A 17,528-nucleotide genomic window follows, 5' to 3' on the forward strand; every position below is an offset into this window, starting at 1 on the left:
AAACCTGCCTGGAGATGCTGAAGTGGAGTGGTGGCGCTATGAACCTGAACCACCGATGACTGTTCACAAATATCACGCCGGCTCTGACCAGCCTGATGCACGAGACCAGTTTTACAGAGAGCGAAACGAAATGAGAGACGACTCACTGAAAACTGGAGACCTCAGTCTGACCCTGAAACAGCCCACAGACAGAGACACTGGAAAGTACATCTGCAGAGTTGAGGGGAAAGGGATCAAGAGAAAGAAAACAGTTCTGCTGAGAGTGATGAGTCAGTGCAAATACCTATGAAATATTTGTTACAGTGTATTTGTTTATAAAATGACAATAACAATAATTAAATGTAAATATCAGACTGCAGCATCTATAAAGAAGCTTAATAAGGTGTTTTCTAGATTCACTGCTGTCTGTACAGCTCATGTTGTGTTTGTTGTCCTCTCAGACCGTGTGGTGGAGGTGGAGGAGGGGGCGGAGTCTGTCCAGCTGCCCTTCACAACCACACAAAACCTGCCTGAAGATGCTACAGTGGAGTGGAGACGCTATGAACCATACAGGAAGGTCCACGTGTATGAGAACGGCTCTGACCAGCCTCACAAACAGCACCAGGTTTACAGAGACCGAACGAAGATGAACAAAGACCTGCTGAGAACTGGAGACCTCAGTCTGACCCTGAAACAGCCCACAGATGGAGACAGTGGAGAATACATCTGTAATGTCTGCAGCAAAGAAAGAAGCATTTCAAGAGAGACCACAGTGCTACTAAAGGTCAAAGGTCAGTATGAAAATATAAGTTTGTCTCTTGTTGTCTGTCCCTGTCTGACTGTCTTGTCTCTGCAGGGAGAGTTCAGGTCCAGGATCAAACAGGGGACATCAGGAACAGAAGCAGCTCCATTGATCCGACTCCTCTGATGGCTGATCAATCAGTTTGATCTGTGCTTAGTTTAGGATCAGCTTTTAGTTCAAGTTAAAATCAAAGTCCCTTTCTCATGACTACACTTTAAGAAAGGGACTGGAGCACACCAGCCTGCATGGCAGAGTTCCAAGACTTTTGGGAAAAAAAACCCTGGACTGATGAGTGTGTCATTACACACTGCATTTCAGAAAAGGAAGCTCATACCAACAGTAAAATATGGTGGTGATAGTCTGATAGTCTGAGGCTGTTTTGCTGCCTCAGGACCTGAAAGATTTGCCTCCCTAAATGGAACCATGAATTCGGCCCTCTTAAAGAAACAATTCTTTAGGAGACTATCTGCCATCCGTTCTCATCTGACCTGAAGCACACTTGGTTTCTGCAGCTGGAAAATTATGCAAAACACCCAAATAAGTCAAAGTTCTTACCTGAATCTGATTTATATGCTGTGACATGACCTTAAAAAGGTGGTTCATGCTTGAAAACCCAGCAATGTGGCTAAATTACAACAATTCTGCAACAGTGAGTGGGCTGAAAATCCTCCACAGTGCTGTTAAAGATTTATTGCAGGTTGTTACAAATGCTTGGTTGCAGTTATTTATTAAATTCAGGGGGCAATAGCTTTTTCTGACATGTTCATCTAGGTTTGGGTTTTTCCCCTTAATCATAAACACATTTATTTAGAAACTGCATTTTGTATTTACTTCTGTTCTTTGGATAATATTGTAATTCAATTAATGTTTTATCACTCACCTCAACTCAAAATCTGGAATCAGCAGGTATGAAGAGCAAGTTTGCTGAACAACATTTAGCAAAGCCAGTGAAATATGGTCTGGTCAGATGGTCGTATGATTGTTCGGTTTTTCTCTGTAGGGTCTACCTTACAATATAAAGGTGGTTGTTACTGTGATTGGTCGCTATATGAATAAAATTGACTGGAAATGAAAAGATGACTTGTCCATGGATATGCAGACTGGAGCATCCAGGAAATGATCCCATCAATTTTCCAACTGGGAAATGATCTGCTTTACCTCCTGAGTTGGCAGATTGACACCCCAAGTTGCTCTCTGATGCAAAGAATGAATGTTAGCATATCTTAGCTAGAAAGCACTAAAGCATAGAAACCAGTGCTTGTCTGGTTGAATGAGGCAAGTTCTTTAAAATGACCGTTGCTCTGAGCTGATGTCCTGAAACGGTTTGTGTCCACAATGTGGAAAAACCACGGCGATGTGTTTCCAGACTTTTGACTGGCAGCTTTCAAGACAAAGTTTCATATATTCAGCTTCAGCTCCGTGCTCTGATGTGTGACTTTCAGAAAAGAAGTTGGCGAGGATGTTCATGTGGCTCGTTGGTCTAGGGGTATGATTCTTGCTTAGGATGCGAGAGGTCCCGGGTTCAAATCCTGGACGAGCCCACCTCACGTCTGTAGAGTTACAGGGTTTTGTTTAGGTTTCATCCAGCAAGAAACCTTTTAGAAATCCGTTATCTACAGCCTGAAATCACACGTTCCCATAGTACCTCACACAGATGTAGCTGAGAGATCTGATTTCCATTTCTTACAATTTTAATTCTCCAACAAGTTTTTTGAAGATAATTATTTTTCTTTCATGTTGGCCTAACAAAATAACACAGAGTATTATTTTAGATTAAATCAGAGTTGGTCTTTGTTGTTTGCTTTCTCTTCTGTTTTTTTTCTCCATACAGGTGACCCAGGTGTTTTTTTTTGTTTGTTTGTTTTTTTTTTCTTTCTTCCCCCCCTTCTCACCGTCTCTTCTCCCCTTTGGTTTTCTTTCTCTCCCTCTCTTTCTTTCATTCTTTCTCCCTGTCCTGTCCCGTTTGTAGCAACTGAAAATAAAATAAATTCATAATTATAATAAAGGTCAATCAAATGGACCAATATGGCAAGGCCATGATGATCCACTTGGTAAAATAAATCCGCTTGGCATCTTTCTTGGCTTTAAGACAACAATTCTGATGGCTAAAGATCCAAACGGGACACAAAAGGAAAAAAAATAGATTAAATCAGAGGGTGAAATCCAAACTTGTGCACAGAACTACAAAAATACACAGCTATCTATCAAATATTATAAATGTGTAACTCTTTGACACAACATTAACATAATGCATGTGGAAAAATGCACATACATTTCTTTCTTTTGCACAAAGATTGAACATCAGTAAATATTAATACTTTAGTATCACAAAGGAATCTAGTTCAGTGCTTTCTGCACACATGTAGCTTATCTACCAACTTAAATACAAGTTTACAAATTTGATTAAAGCAAAAGTCTGAAATGCCATGTCAGCTGTTATTTGGAGTGTAACTAAAGCAAAAAAAAACGATTAGTTGGAAAAATAATGCTGGGAAATTATTTTAGTCCTTGCCAAGCTCAATACAGGAAGGCTACACAGATAAAGGTCAGTAAAAATAGTGTTCAAGCTTGTGGTTTATTTTCCGGCTCTACATAAGAAACGCTTCAACCACGAGTGATGGCAGTTCACTGATCATCATTTATAGATGTAAACTGGTTGTCTGTGTAAACGAACTGCTGCTACTGCTCTAATCCAGCTGAGCACTCAAGACTCAGCTATTCACACACTGCTTTCTAAGCACCTTTATCAAACACTCACGTTTGGATGGAGGCGTCAGAAGAAATTTGGGGTTCAGTATCTTGCCTAAGAATACTTCAGCATGCAGACAAGAAGACACATTTAGAAGATAACCCACTGCATCACATGAGCCTCAGTCAGTGTTCACAGTGCACAGAGAGATCCTGCTGGTTTGATGTTTATGCATTACTAATGTAGATTTATTTTTGACATGCGTGTTTAAGGTTCGGTGCCCAAACTGACAGTGACTGATGGCAACATTTAGACTGAAAACCAAACAATGAAACTCTGAGAGACACAGGACGATTATCGACTCTGTCCACACAGTGGAAAATTTGTTCTTAATAGAGGAAACATCGTCTACATAACAGACCCAATCAGCAGGAGCGATGCTAAACACAGCAGCTGTGGTTTCCTGTTTGATGAAAAGAGGTCGTCTGCCTTCATGTTCAGTCGTCATGTTACAGATACTAACTGAACTGAACCTTCAGCAGGTTTTGGACCTTTATGAGACAAATTTAAATCACAAACTTTCATCACTTTAATCCTGCAGCTTTGAAACTGTTTTCTATTATTAGAAAGATTCTTTGTGTGTTTCAGGTAAAGTGTGATGCTCATATGTAAATAACATCTTGTTTTGTTTCCTGTCCAACTGGCCAGCTTTGAGATGAAACCAGGCATTTTTAACCAGGACATGTCCTTTAATGCACATATTAAACAAATATGTAGGACTGCTTTCTTCCATCTGAGCAACATCTCTAAAATTAGAAATATCCTGTCTCAGAGTGATGCTGAAAAACAAGTTCATGCATTTATTACTTCTAGGCTCAAAATCGTTTTCTGTGCCTGTCATGAACAGCTGTGTGGCAGGCAGAGGCAAGACCCAAATGCAGGACCTGGAAACAAAGGGGTCGGCTAAAAGAGGCAGCGTTATTAATGTTAGAAGATACTCAGAAAGAAATACAAAAAAATACAAGAATATAAACAGGAAACGACGAAGGAAACAGAACTCACAGAAGAACACAGCAAAACAGGCACGAGGGAGACTGAGGACCTAAACACAGGGATGGGATTACAAACACAATGAGACAGAACACAGAGAAAACAGACAAACGCAGGTACGTGACGGGAGAGACTGAAAGAATAACAAAACACAGAGAAGAGGCTGGCACAGACTGGACACGAAGGAAATAAACATGAACAACAAGAAATAGAGAATAAGAAATATAAATAATGACGACTCTGACAAATAAGGGAACCTGAGCTCAAGAGACACCAATACAGGGCTAGAACAAAGGTCATTGAAACAAGAGAACAAATAAACACATAGTCCATAACAAACACAAAAACTAGGTCAAAGACTGAGGACCATCACAGGACACTCTGTGTCAAACATGAGTGTTCATAAGTTCAGAGTATTGATCAGTTTGAAATGATGGAAGCAGCTCCTGAAAGTGACGACTCTTCACCTCGCAGTAGACCTTTGTCAGAGTTCAAGCTGCACAGACTCAAACCAGCAGCAGGTCGATTTCTTTAGTTCCCCGTCAATCCTGGTTCCTCAGGAGGAACTTGCTCCCACAATGACATCACTGTGTGAATGAATGGGAGTGAATGAAGAAAGGAGGAAGCTGATGACTGCCTGTAAATGTTCCCACGGTGACTGACAGAGTGAGACTGTCCACAGGAAGTCTGCAGGTCTGTCCTCAGCTTCCTGTTCACACTTCTTCTGTGGTGTCTGTGGTTCCTTTAGCTTCTGTAAAAATGGGACAGTTGAGTGTGCAGTCATGGTGCAGGTCACTAGAAGGGTGAGGCATTTATTGTCCTACCAACTTTAAAACCTAATTAAAATGTATATGTATGTAACAAATATATGAAACTTTAAACCTAATTTTTAAACTGAAGCTTAAAGAGAAAAAAGTTAATGATGGAAAGCGCTTTTCAAGGCACCCAAAGCCCTTTACAATGCCACTATTCATTCACACACTGGTGGAGGCAGCTACAGTTGTAGCCACAGCTGCCCGGGGGCAGACTGACAGAAGCGAGGCTGCCATATCATGCCATCGGCCCCTCTGGCCAACACCAGTAGGCGGTAGGGGAAGTGTCTTGCCCAAGGACACAACGACCAGGACAGAGAGAGAGAAGGAGGGATCGAACCGGCGACCTTCCAGTTACAGAGGAGCTTCCCAATCCCCTGAACCACGGTTGCCCCGACAGCTCAGCATGTAATAACACTGGGACATGAGTCATATAGGTGCAGCCTCCCTACCTGTGTTCTCAGGGTCTGAGTGATGATGTCAGCATTGGTCATGTGTGTTTTTGGGATGACATCATCAAGACAAGAACATGCCAATGAGTGACTGAATATCCGGGTTTTATTTACAACTCACTGAACTTGGATTTCCCATCAAACCTGTTTGCCTGCTGAACTGAATTCAAATATATATTGTTTTCATTTAATAATAAGCCTGCAGAAAAATCTTAATTCTTATGAAGACATTGTGAGGGGCTTCATGAATCTCTCTCTGAAAAAGAACTCATGTTGTTTCACTTTAAACACTAGTCACACAAAGAGATGAAGACAAGAAACAAAGTTAAGAACATCTTTTGCTGTGTGGTAACTTTACATCTTCCTTTGTTCAGTCCTGTATCTCAGCACCGGTATCTGCTGACATGCACTCTCTCTACTCTCAGACACTGTTTACCTCTACAGAGTCCACAACATTCAAATAGCTGCTAGACTGAACTTAAACACATAAAACACTTCATGGTTTATGTGTTTTACCTTTGATCATTTCCCACTGATCTCAACAAAGAAGCTCCATCACAGAGAGCTTCTCTCAGCAGTTAACCACACCAGCAGCACCTGTTTTGATGTGGGTGAATATGAACTACTGACTCAGGTGACTTCACTATTTATGTGCTTTTACATCTGATTACTGCTACTACTGTGTATAACCCTCAGATTTACATGGCAATAAAAGAAATAATATGGTCACTGAACTAGCTTCCCCTGCTAGTCCCAAAAATGTGACTCAAAGTGAGAGCTGGCTGGGCTTTTTCAGCTGTAGCCTAAACTGTGGAAGCATCACCCTGCCCTCGTTAGTTCAGCCCACTCGCTGCCTGTCTTTAAATGATGTCTTAAAATGTGTTTTTGCTCCTCAGATTAGAGTCAGAATGAGAGCAGCACATTCTCACCTTGTACTGGTTGTTATTTTCCTAATTTTGCTGGTTTGTAGAGTATTTTTATTAAACTGTCCAACGTGTGCTTCTCCGATTTATTTTTGAAAAGATACATCTGGATTAAAAACAAACCAAATCCACTCAAATTATTTTCAATCTTCAGTTCAGGCGACTGCTCCTGTTACACTGTGTCATACACACAAACCTGAATTGACTCCCATCAAACACCGATCATATCTGTTTAAGCTGCAGGATTTCCTGTCTCAGTGCCACGTCTCTCTCTGCTGACTGCCTCATGTTAGAAACACTGAACTGACCAACGAAACCACAGTACAGCTTTAATTATGAAACCAGTGACAGGTTTTACTGAGGAAACAGGAACCTGAAGAGTGAACTGCACCTGCTGTCAATCCCACTTTCAAAACACTAGTTTGATAAATTTGAGAAGAAGATTCTCATTGTTTCATTGAGCACATTTTACAAGCCCAATGAAAACTACTTTTGGGTTTATCTCTCATTGATGTCCCTCGCTAGAACACAGGTGAATGTGTACCTGCAGTGTTTGTCCTCAGACTGGAGTAAAGTACTTCAGGTTCGCTGGCTGGAGTCTTATTGGTCCAGGCTCTACTGGTGACCTCAGCATAGGTGACATCATTTACTGGAGCTGACTGGTATCTCCCTGCAAAGATGAAGTGATCTGAGAGAATACTAGTATTTGTGTCTGTGGAGTTTTAGTCTGAATCTACTTTCTAAGTGTTCTAAAAATAGAAACGCTGATGGAGGCTGTCTTGATGTGTCCAAGATGATGAATTTGGATGAAAATTTGAGACAGACGCTATACCTGTGCGCTTCTTCCACAGAAGATGAAGTACAAACAGAACCAGAACCAATAGCACCAGGGAACCTAAAGCAGCTACAATTGGGGATATGAGGGAGGAGGGGGGAGAGGGAGAAGGGGGAGGAGAAAGAAGGGTAGAAGAAGAGGAGATATGAGTGTTTGTGAGCGACGTTATGGTTGTTGTTGCTTCTTTTGTTGTTGTAAACAAGGCTGTGGTTGAAGGACCTGCAGGAGAGATGAGGAAGCTGGTTCAGTCAGTTTATCATCAGCTCAGCAGATTGGCTTTAAACAGGAAGTGATGTCAGTGTTCTGACCTCTGACCCTCAGAAAGCTCTGAGGAGATGATCCAAACTCATCAGTAGAACACCAGTACAGACCTTCATCAGACTGCTGCACGTTAATGGTGATGTTTTTCTCTGATTTAGGTCCAACAGGACGTCCATTAAAGTAGAAATAATCTGCTGCTGTGCCACCAGTTTTCTTTTTACAGCGTAGTGTGACATCACTTCCTGTCCTCACAGGAAGTGCAGGGATCTCCAGGATCACATGTTTATCTGAAGAAAAGACCCACAGAGTGATGTAGAGGTGGTATAACAGTGTGCTGTTAGTCTGATGATGAAATGAATGACTTCATTACCTGATACAGTGATGTTGACTTCTTCACTCTTCTCTCCAGCTTCACCTTCACACCAGTAAACTCCACTGACTGGGCTGAACTCATCAAAAACACAGGATGAACCATTGAACCTCCCGAAGCCCCGCCCCCCTGCTCCACATGACTCAGTCCCACTTCCTGTGTCCCTCTTCACCGTCCATCCATCAGAGCCCAGCTGACCGTCACATGTCAGAGACACTGAGGCTGCTGTGAAGAACTGCTGAAGGTTTGGACTGACGCTCAGAGAGACTGGAGGACAGACGGACAGTTTCTATCAGTGTTTACACTCAGTGTTTGTCCTGGACCATGGTGCACTTCATCTACTCACCTGCACAAACAGTCAGTGCAGACAGCAGCAGCACACACACACCTGCAACAGGAGGTCAGAGGTCAATGAAGGCCATAGGATATTAAAGGTGAGAGGTCACTGAAAGAGAGTGGACATTATGACCAGAAGGCAGTAATAGGCCTGGGAGAGCATCTTCTATGTTACCATGTTCACCCTTCACCCTGCTATGATGGCACTTGTTTAGCCATTTGTCACATAGACTCTGGATGTTATATTTCAAAGCTGCACACTGGTTATCTGTGTAGGTCACAGTTAGGTGTTGTGAGAAAGTTGGTGACACCCAGTTGGTGGGGAGGTCCTGGTGGTGAAGTCTTCTGTTCTCCTGTGTCAAGGGTGTAGACAACAGCTGTTGAAACACCTTCTCTTTTAACGTCTATTCAACTAAATGCTGTGTTATTCATCTTTAGTGACTGTGTACCTGCCCCCCCCCCTCTCTCTCTCTCTCTCGTGCTCATAAGAATAAAAATGAATAAAAAGTTGTTGATTACTTCTACTCATGTGACAAAGTGCAGGAAGACCACGCCCGGGTGCATATTTTTGGTAATAGCCCGTCACCAGTAGTAACCATCTATTACCTATAACGAGCCACCTGGGAAGGTGAGACAAACTTTGGAGCAGACACAAGACACTTTGTCGAGAAACACTTCTGCATCGATGACGGGCTGATTTCAGTTCCCACAGAGGCTGCAGCCATCGATCGGCTTAAGCACACATGTGCAGCCGAGTCCAACCTCGAACTCCACAAAATTGCCTCAAATAGTTTCTTAGTCATGCAAGCCTACACCCGGTGTGGAGTTCTCTCCGTATGTAATAGTATCTTCAACCTCTTGTATAGTCCGAGTGGAAAACAGTTAAAGAAAAAAAAAACATTAACATGTTTAATGAATACCTTTCATAACTTGAAATGCAAATAGAAATTATACATTTTTAAAAATGATGCAAACAACAAAGTAAAATGTTGCTATTTACTTTGGTGGCATCCGTCATTTTTTACAGTGTTGTATGTTGGTACCTCAGGTCCCACATCTCCAGATTCACTAACAGCTTCTTCCACCTGGGCCATTCGGACATTTAACAAACACCATGTCCCCTCTGTTCTAACTCTGCTGTGATCCCAACAACCTACATGTAAAGGTCGCCCAAACTAATAAAATTGTCAGGGATTATAGTGGAGAGAGAAAACAGGCGGCTCCCACCCTCTTATCTGAACATCAGTTTTGAGTGGCTATACAGTATACAGTGGGGCAAAAAAGTATTTAGTCAGCCACCGATTGTGCAAGTTCCCCCACCTAAAATGATGACAGAGGTCAGTAATTTGCACCAGAGGTACACTTCAACTGTGAGACACAGAATGTGAAAAAAAAATCCATGAATCCACATGGTAGGATTTGTAAAGAATTTATTCGTAAATCAGGGTGGAAAATAAGTATTTGGTCAATAACAAAAATACAACTCAATACTTTGTAACATAACCTTTGTTGGCAATAACAGAGGTCAAACGTTTACTATAGGTCTTTACCAGGTTTGCACACACAGTAGCTGGTATTTTGGCCCATTCCTCCATGCAGATCTTCTCGAGAGCAGTGATGTTTTGGGGCTGTCGCCGAGCAACACGGACTTTCAACTCCCGCCACAGATTTTCTATGGGGTTGAGGTCTGGAGACTGGCTAGGCCACTCCAGGACTTTCAAATGCTTCTTACGGAGCCACTCCTTTGTTGCCCGGGCGGTGTGTTTTGGATCATTGTCATGTTGGAAGACCCAGCCTCGTTTCATCTTCAAAGTTCTCACTGATGGAAGGAGGTTTTGGCTCAAAATCTCACGATACATGGCCCCATTCATTCTGTCCTTAACACGGATCAGTCGTCCTGTCCCCTTGGCAGAAAAACAGCCCCATAGCATGATGTTTCCACCCCCATGCTTCACAGTAGGTATGGTGTTCTTGGGATGCAACTCAGTATTCTTCTTCCTCCAAACACGACGAGTTGAGTTTATACCAAAAAGTTCTACTTTGGTTTCATCTGACCACATGACATTCTCCCAATCCTCTGCTGTATCATCCATGTGCTCTCTGGCAAACTTCAGACGGGCCTGGACATGCACTGGCTTCAGCAGCGGAACACGTCTGGCACTGCGGGATTTGATTCCCTGCCGTTGTAGTGTGTTACTGATGGTGGCCTTTGTTACTTTGGTCCCAGCTCTCTGCAGGTCATTCACCAGGTCCCCCCGTGTGGTTCTGGGATCTTTGCTCACCGTTCTCATGATCATTTTGACCCCACGGGATGAGATCTTGCGTGGAGCCCCAGATCGAGGGAGATTATCAGTGGTCTTGTATGTCTTCCATTTTCTGATGATTGCTCCCACAGTTGATTTCTTCACACCAAGCTGCTTGCCTATTGTAGATTCACTCTTCCCAGTCTGGTGCAGGTCTACAATACTTTTCCTGGTGTCCTTCGAAAGCTCTTTGGTCTTGGCCATGGCGGAGTTTGGAGTCTGACTGTTTGAGGCTGTGGACAGGTGTCTTTTATACAGATGATGAGTTCAAACAGGTGCCATTCATACAGGTAACGAGTGGGGGACAGAAAAGCGTCTTACAGAAGACGTTACAGGTCTGTGAGAGCCAGAGATTTTCCTTGTTTGAGGTGACCAAATACTTATTTTCCACCCTGATTTACGGATAAATTCTTTACAAATCCTACCATGTGAATTCATGGATTTTTTTTTCACATTCTGTCTCTCACAGTTGACGTGTACCTCTGGTGCAAATTACTGACCTCTGTCATCATTTTAAGTGGGGGAACTTGCACAATCGGTGGCTGACTAAATACTTTTTTGCCCCACTGTATCTGCAGAGATACGGGCAGTACAGGTACAGCAGTTAGGTATTAAGAAATAAAAAAGAAAAGAAAAACATAAAATGAATTCATATTCAATTTCCACATTTACTAAAAGCAAACAATGTAATGATATTAAAGTAACTCCCTGATGGATGACATGAGCAATGAATAGCTTCACTGATTTTATTAGGTTCTATTTGAGTCTCAATCTGCTGCTGTTTGAAGCTCATCATCAGAAAAACAACAAAACATACAAACTCTGAGGGAAATGACCAAAACAGTCTCCAGTCTTTTGTTAGACTCTGTGTTTATAGTGGAAAATTTGCTCTTATTAAAGGAAGTGAAGTCTACATAATAGGCAGATTAGAAAAACGTGTGGTGAGTGCAACTAGCAGCTGTGGTTTCCTGAATGAACGTCGATGTTCGAAGAAACGAGGTTGCCCGACTTCTCCTTAAGTCATCATGTTACAGACAGTGAACTTAACATGAAGCTCTAACTCTGAGTCCAAATTACATGATGGATCACAAAAAAGGTTTTCCTGCTTAGAACTCATTTGCATCCACATCTGTTGATGCGACAAAGTCATGATGTAAGCACACTTGCCTGCTTCATGCTTGTGTGAAAGAATTTATTTCATTAGATGCCTCCGAGTTAAAGTGTGAGCTGCATCACTGTCTATTTTCAATGACTTTTAATTAAATTACTTTAGCCCTACTAGAAAACAGGCAACAGAAAAAGAGCAAACTCTTCCTCTCTCCTAAATGAAACAAACTTTAAGCAGATCCAACAAACTTCACTTGGGGATCCATCCACCCTCAGCAAAAGCTTCCTCCTGCTGAAAGTGTGTTTTCCCACTTTATTGTGTGATGAAGCGGTGATAAATGAATACATGACTGAAAGTAAGCATGAAAGGTATTTCAGTGTTTGACTCACCGAGGAGCAGAGACACACCTGAAGTCTTCATGTTGTCGGAATGACGACTGACAGCAGAGTGACACCTTCAGCTTCACCACTTCCCTGTTAAGACCATCAGCTTGTGACACTGCTTCTGCAGAGCGAGGCTGAGCCGCTTCCCTGATAAACTGCATGAGTCATGTTCACGGTAACCCTCACTGTTTCAGTCCATATGAATGATATATGCAGCTACTTTTTCTGGTCCCAGTCTGTTGTCACCACTGTCTCAAATTTGGGGACTTACAGGCTTACAAAGGGGCACAGTGAGTCTGGTCATCAAAGAGGCCAAGCTGAAGTACAAGTAGTGTATTGAGGAGCTCTTTAGAGCCACAGAGACCCGGTGTTTAGAAAAAATGCGTCTCAACTGCTCTGATACTTCTGACACTACAGGTTTTCTCTTGGGCAGATGTTGTCCTTATCTCCTGGATCGGCTGGAGCTTTCTTTAGGTGCCTTCCCAGCTTTGACAAAAGTCCACCTGGGATAACCACATTTACTCAGGGCCTTCTTGATGTGATGTTCTTCTGCCTGCCTGGCTGCTGTGTCTGTGGGGATGGTGTTCGCTCTGTGTTGTAGCGTCCTGATGACGCCCAGTTTGTGCTCCAGTGGATGATGACAGTCAAACCTTAATACTGATCCGTATGTGTAGGTTTATGGTACACATCAGCTTTTAGATGTCCTCCATTCCTGATGGAAATCTCACAGTCTAAGAAGGCTAACCTGCCACTTTTCATATCCTCCCTGGTGAAGTTGATGTGTTGGTCCACCGAGTTAATGTGATCCGTGAATTGTGGAACGTCCTGAGATTTGATTTTCACCCATAATAGACCCATTTCTGTAATATACTCACATATCTATATTATTGCTAATATATATTGTAATATATCTATATCACTAAAGCACTTCTGGATGGATGCAAACTGCATTTCGTTGCCCTGTACCTGTGCATGTGCAATGACAATAAAGTTGAATTCTATTCTATTCTATTCTATCCACATATCTGAACCAATGGCTTGGTGGTGTTCCAGGGTAGGATAGCAAAGCCCTCTTTTCCACTTCTTCCATGTACAAATTGGCCACGATGGGTGAAACTGGGAGCCCATGGCACACCCATGTTTCTGCCTGTAGAACTGACCCTTGTTTGTGAAGTAGGTGGAATGAAGACACAGTTCAAACACACTTGGTCGGTGCTGAGAACGGTCCTGTTGCTGAGGTTGGGTGAGGTTGTTTATGAGGTTGTTTATATATCTTCAGTAAACCATACAGAGTTGGTGTAGGTTCCCCTTGGTATAGCCTGTGGTATGAGGTCAGGGGCTCATAAGCATTTTCGTCACTGAGCAGGGACAAAATATTCTCATGATAGTCTTTCTGCTTTAGCAAAACTGCACCTACCCTGGTGGAAAGATGTTAATGTTGTTGCCATTCCCCAACTCTCTGTGAATGGTACTCATGACCATTGATCAGTGGTTGTTGATCAATGGTCATGAGAATTTGCATAATTAAGATTAAGGAGCTGACCTCCCAGCCCATTGTTCCTTCAGTGGTGCTGGTTTCAGTCATTATGCAAATGTTCTGTTTATAAGATTGAAAGCTGCAGTCAGCTGAGACTGAAGACGTCACCTGGATGATGAAACGTTTCTCTGACTGAAAACGCTACGTCCAGATGAACAGAATCAACTTACCTGAATGATTGAGCATGCATCACAATCTCTTAAAGTGGTTTTTATTTACAAGTTTAGGGCTAAATTGCACTCTGCTGCTCTTTAGAACTCAGCACCAGAAAAATAACCAAACATGCAAAAAGAAACCTGATTTTACCAAAAACAGTCTCCATTTCTTTGGTTGGACTCACTGTGGAAAATGTGCTTCTAATAGACGAAGTGAAGACTACAAAACAGGCAGAAGAATCTGTGGCACATGCAGCCAGCAGCTGTGGTTTCCTGACCCTGCATGTTTGATGAAAAGAGGTCATCTGACTTCATGTTACAGTCACTAACTGGGCATGAGGCCTCAATTTATTATGACAGTCCAGATTACATGGTGGACGTTACTAATGCATTACTCCAGAATAAACTGCAGAAGGTCTGGAAGCTCTAAAATAAAATAAACTTGTGATATTCATTGTAAGCCAATAATATCTCTTCCTGGCTCCAATCACAGACTGCTCTCAGACGAAACCTGTAATACAACAGAAGAAGAGTGAACTGATCCTCTCACCTAAAACAAGCAGTCAGACAGTGAGAGCATCCAAGAGTGTTTATTAGAGCTGCTATCAATGAATCGATGAAAAAGATCAGTGAAGGATTTCAGTGACTCAAAGAGGAGCAGATGAAGTCTTCATGTTGTCGGGATGATGACTGACAGCAGAGCGACATCATCACCTTCACTACTTGCCTCTTAACATCATCAGCTCGGCACGCTGCTCCTGCAGAGTGAGGCGGAGCTGCTGAACTGAATGAGTGATTTTCACAGCAACACAGAGGAAACGTTTTCTTTTATAGTTACTGAACGAGATGTGCAGTTCCCTCTTTGAAAACTTAATAAATATTGTTATTTAAAACTCTAACATGCAAAGAAAGAATACAAACTACAATATTTGTTAATCCTAAACTAATATATCATCACTGTTAGAGGTGGAAGGGTAATACTTGACCTTGACTAAAATATAATTAATAACTACTAATATTCTAAATACTGTTACTCTTACACTGTGTTACCAGCACATCCCTCCTGTTCGTTTCTAATGATAATAATAATATTGTTTATTGCTGAATTGAAGTTAGCTATTATTATTATAGAGTTAACTGTTGCTAGCATCTGTATTTTCTTGCAGATACTAACCACAGTTACCTTTATAGTGACGGCTGCTGCTGGGGGAAGTATTTTAAACCTGTACTCTTGGTTTTATCAGCAGTACAAAGTTGAATTAGCCATATTATATAAATAACCAGCATTGGTTGTTATGTTTTCATTAGAAAGTGTTACCTGCTCAGCTTCTGTCTGTCAGACTCACATTTCACCACCAGCCTTTCATGTAGTCTGCAAATAACAGTGTGTGGGCCCCCTGGTGGGCTGTGAAGCTGCTGCTGGTAGACAGTAATAAAACATAATTTATTATTATGTTCTGTACTCACATTTATCATATGTGGAAGTACACGAGGAAACAAAGAGATAATATTTCACTTTAGTCTGACGTGATGATTAAAATTTTTTGATTACAGACGTATTAAACTGGTCCTGACTCACGTTTCTTTTCTCTTTATTTGCTTTGTTTCTGTTGTCGTCGTCTTTACTGGCTAGACGTACGTGAACAGTCCCGTCCTCCCTCTGAACAAGTGTTTCCTCTTCCTGAATGAAAGAAATTGAAGGTGTGTTCGTTTAAGGTGAGGAGCAGGTGGATTATGTCTGTGGATCTACTGCTGATTTCCTCAGGCAGAAGACGACTGAAGGAAAAGTTTTAGCTATTTGCTGTTTTTACAGAAAGATGAAGACCCTGTTGGTGTTTGTGATCCTCCTGCACGGTAAGAAAATCTGCCTCTGTTCTCACGATCCAAGCTCCATTAATATCACACTTGCAGAGACACACAGAGACACACACAGTCAGACAGGTTTGTGTGCATTCATAAACAAGGTGAGGTCTCAACTGCCACATGCTGTTGCAGTTGAGATTATCCGAGCCAGCGTAACTTTATCTTAAATGTCTTCTCTCACTGAAGCAGTGAGACAAAAATGCAGCCTGATGTGGTCTCTATCTGTTCTGTTATCAGCTCGAGTCCCTCTAAGCTGATGCACTTGGCGGTTTTCATTTCCTCTCTAGCCACCATGACAGTGTAACTGGTCTCACGGGTTTTGTGACAGTTATGAAACAGCCGCCACTTTGGTCATGTCTCAGGAATAATGTCCTTACTTATCTAAACTAATAAAAAAAACACTGAATCAACATGATTTCATGAAATCAGCCGGTGTGCATCACTGGAACTGCTGTATTGTGTCTGTGGTATCTACTTCAGCCTGTAAGTTTCCTGCTGTCATAATAAAGTGTGGGAATGATTTCAGGTTTAAACTCTTCCTGTCCTCACAGTTTCCCAGCATGCCTCAAGTGTGAAGGTGCAGGAGGGAGCAGAGTTTGTCCTGCTGCCGTGTAAGTTTCTCAGTGCTAATGTGAAAGAATGCGCAGTTGTGTGGAGCCGGTCCGACCTCAACCCACCCACAGTTCACCTGCGTGAACCGGAAGGAGATAACCTTCAGAACCAAAACCAGCATTACAGCGGGCGAACGTCCATGAATACTGATGCTCTGGAAACTGGAAACCTCAGCCTCACTCTGAAAAATCTTCAACTGTCTGATAGTGGCAACTACACCTGCACCGCCCGCAAGTCTGGTATTGAACAGGGTCAGGCAATAGTGCAGCTGCAGGTCCAGAGGGCCACAGGTGGAGGTCAGTGCAAACAAATGAAAAATCATGTGCAGCGTTAGAGATTCTGCAGCATTATTTTAACATCACACAATGTTCCTGTTTTTGTTCACATTTTTGTTGTCAGGTCGCAGCAGGGTCACAGTTCTCCTGGTTTTCTTGAATTTGGCTGCTTTCTTAATTGTGGGTGGAGGCATGTACTTCAGACACTATTTTGTGAAAGGTAAGTGATTTGTCACATGTGTGATGTGGTCACATTTCCAATTTTAAATGATGGTGGTTAGTGATCTTGACCTCAAATCTATCCAGCCATGTTCTTAAGGGAACCAGCAACCTGAGAAAATGTACAATTTTAATAAAGTTTTGAATTCGATGGCAGTAACAATTTTCCAAAAAGTTGCAGCAACAAAAAGCGAAAAATGAAACATCTGTATAATTATTTAACTAACATTTAACTGAATTAGGCTAATTGGCAACAGGTCAATAACATTGTTGAGTATTAAGAGAGGCAGAGTTACCCGAAGTAAAGATGTTCAGAGTTTCAAAAACAATTACAAAATAATTGCAATGTTTCTCAGGACAGAATTCTGAAAACTATAAATATCTCATCATTTACGGCACATAACATCGCCAAAGGTTTCAGAGAATCAGGAGCAATCTCTGTGCACAGCAACAAGGCTGAAAATCAGTCCTGGGTACCTGCGATCCTTGTGCCCTCAGGCAGTTCATGAGCTTTGAAACGTTTACAGATATTACTGCAACACACTTGACTATGCCATGCACACA

The 17,528-nt window shown here is 42.1% G+C and overlaps 2 protein-coding genes, 1 long non-coding RNA gene and 1 other non-coding gene across 5 annotated transcripts in view; 2 read left to right on the plus strand and 2 right to left on the minus strand.

Annotated features, from left to right (window-relative positions):
* Positions 1–17,528, plus strand: part of LOC120741620 — a 33,096-nt gene that overhangs the window by 7,444 nt on the left and 8,124 nt on the right. The window lies entirely within an intron of this gene.
* Positions 2,251–2,322, plus strand: trnap-agg. The gene has a single exon. It is a non-coding gene; the product is annotated as a tRNA-Pro (tRNA).
* Positions 3,226–12,837, minus strand: LOC120741625. Its single transcript, XM_040044600.1, has 7 exons — positions 12,310–12,837; positions 8,520–8,561; positions 8,174–8,440; positions 7,851–8,090; positions 7,540–7,761; positions 7,252–7,377; positions 3,226–5,271 (listed from the first exon to the last, which is right to left on the minus strand). Exons 1-7 carry the CDS (start codon positions 12,338–12,340, stop codon positions 5,234–5,236), a joined length of 966 nt encoding a protein of 321 aa, XP_039900534.1. The 5' UTR covers positions 12,341–12,837; the 3' UTR covers positions 3,226–5,233.
* Positions 13,995–15,686, minus strand: LOC120741630. 2 transcript variants are annotated; one of them, XR_005697656.1, is made up of 3 exons: positions 15,575–15,686; positions 15,314–15,414; positions 13,995–14,753 (listed from the first exon to the last, which is right to left on the minus strand). It is a non-coding gene; the product is annotated as an uncharacterized LOC120741630 (long non-coding RNA). The 2 variants fall into 2 exon arrangements; XR_005697655.1 differs by having other exon boundaries at positions 13,995–14,779.

The sequence above is a fragment of the Simochromis diagramma genome, unplaced genomic scaffold, assembly GCF_900408965.1.
Source record: "Simochromis diagramma unplaced genomic scaffold, fSimDia1.1 OVJJ01000120.1, whole genome shotgun sequence".
NCBI lineage: Eukaryota > Metazoa > Chordata > Actinopteri > Cichliformes > Cichlidae > Simochromis > Simochromis diagramma.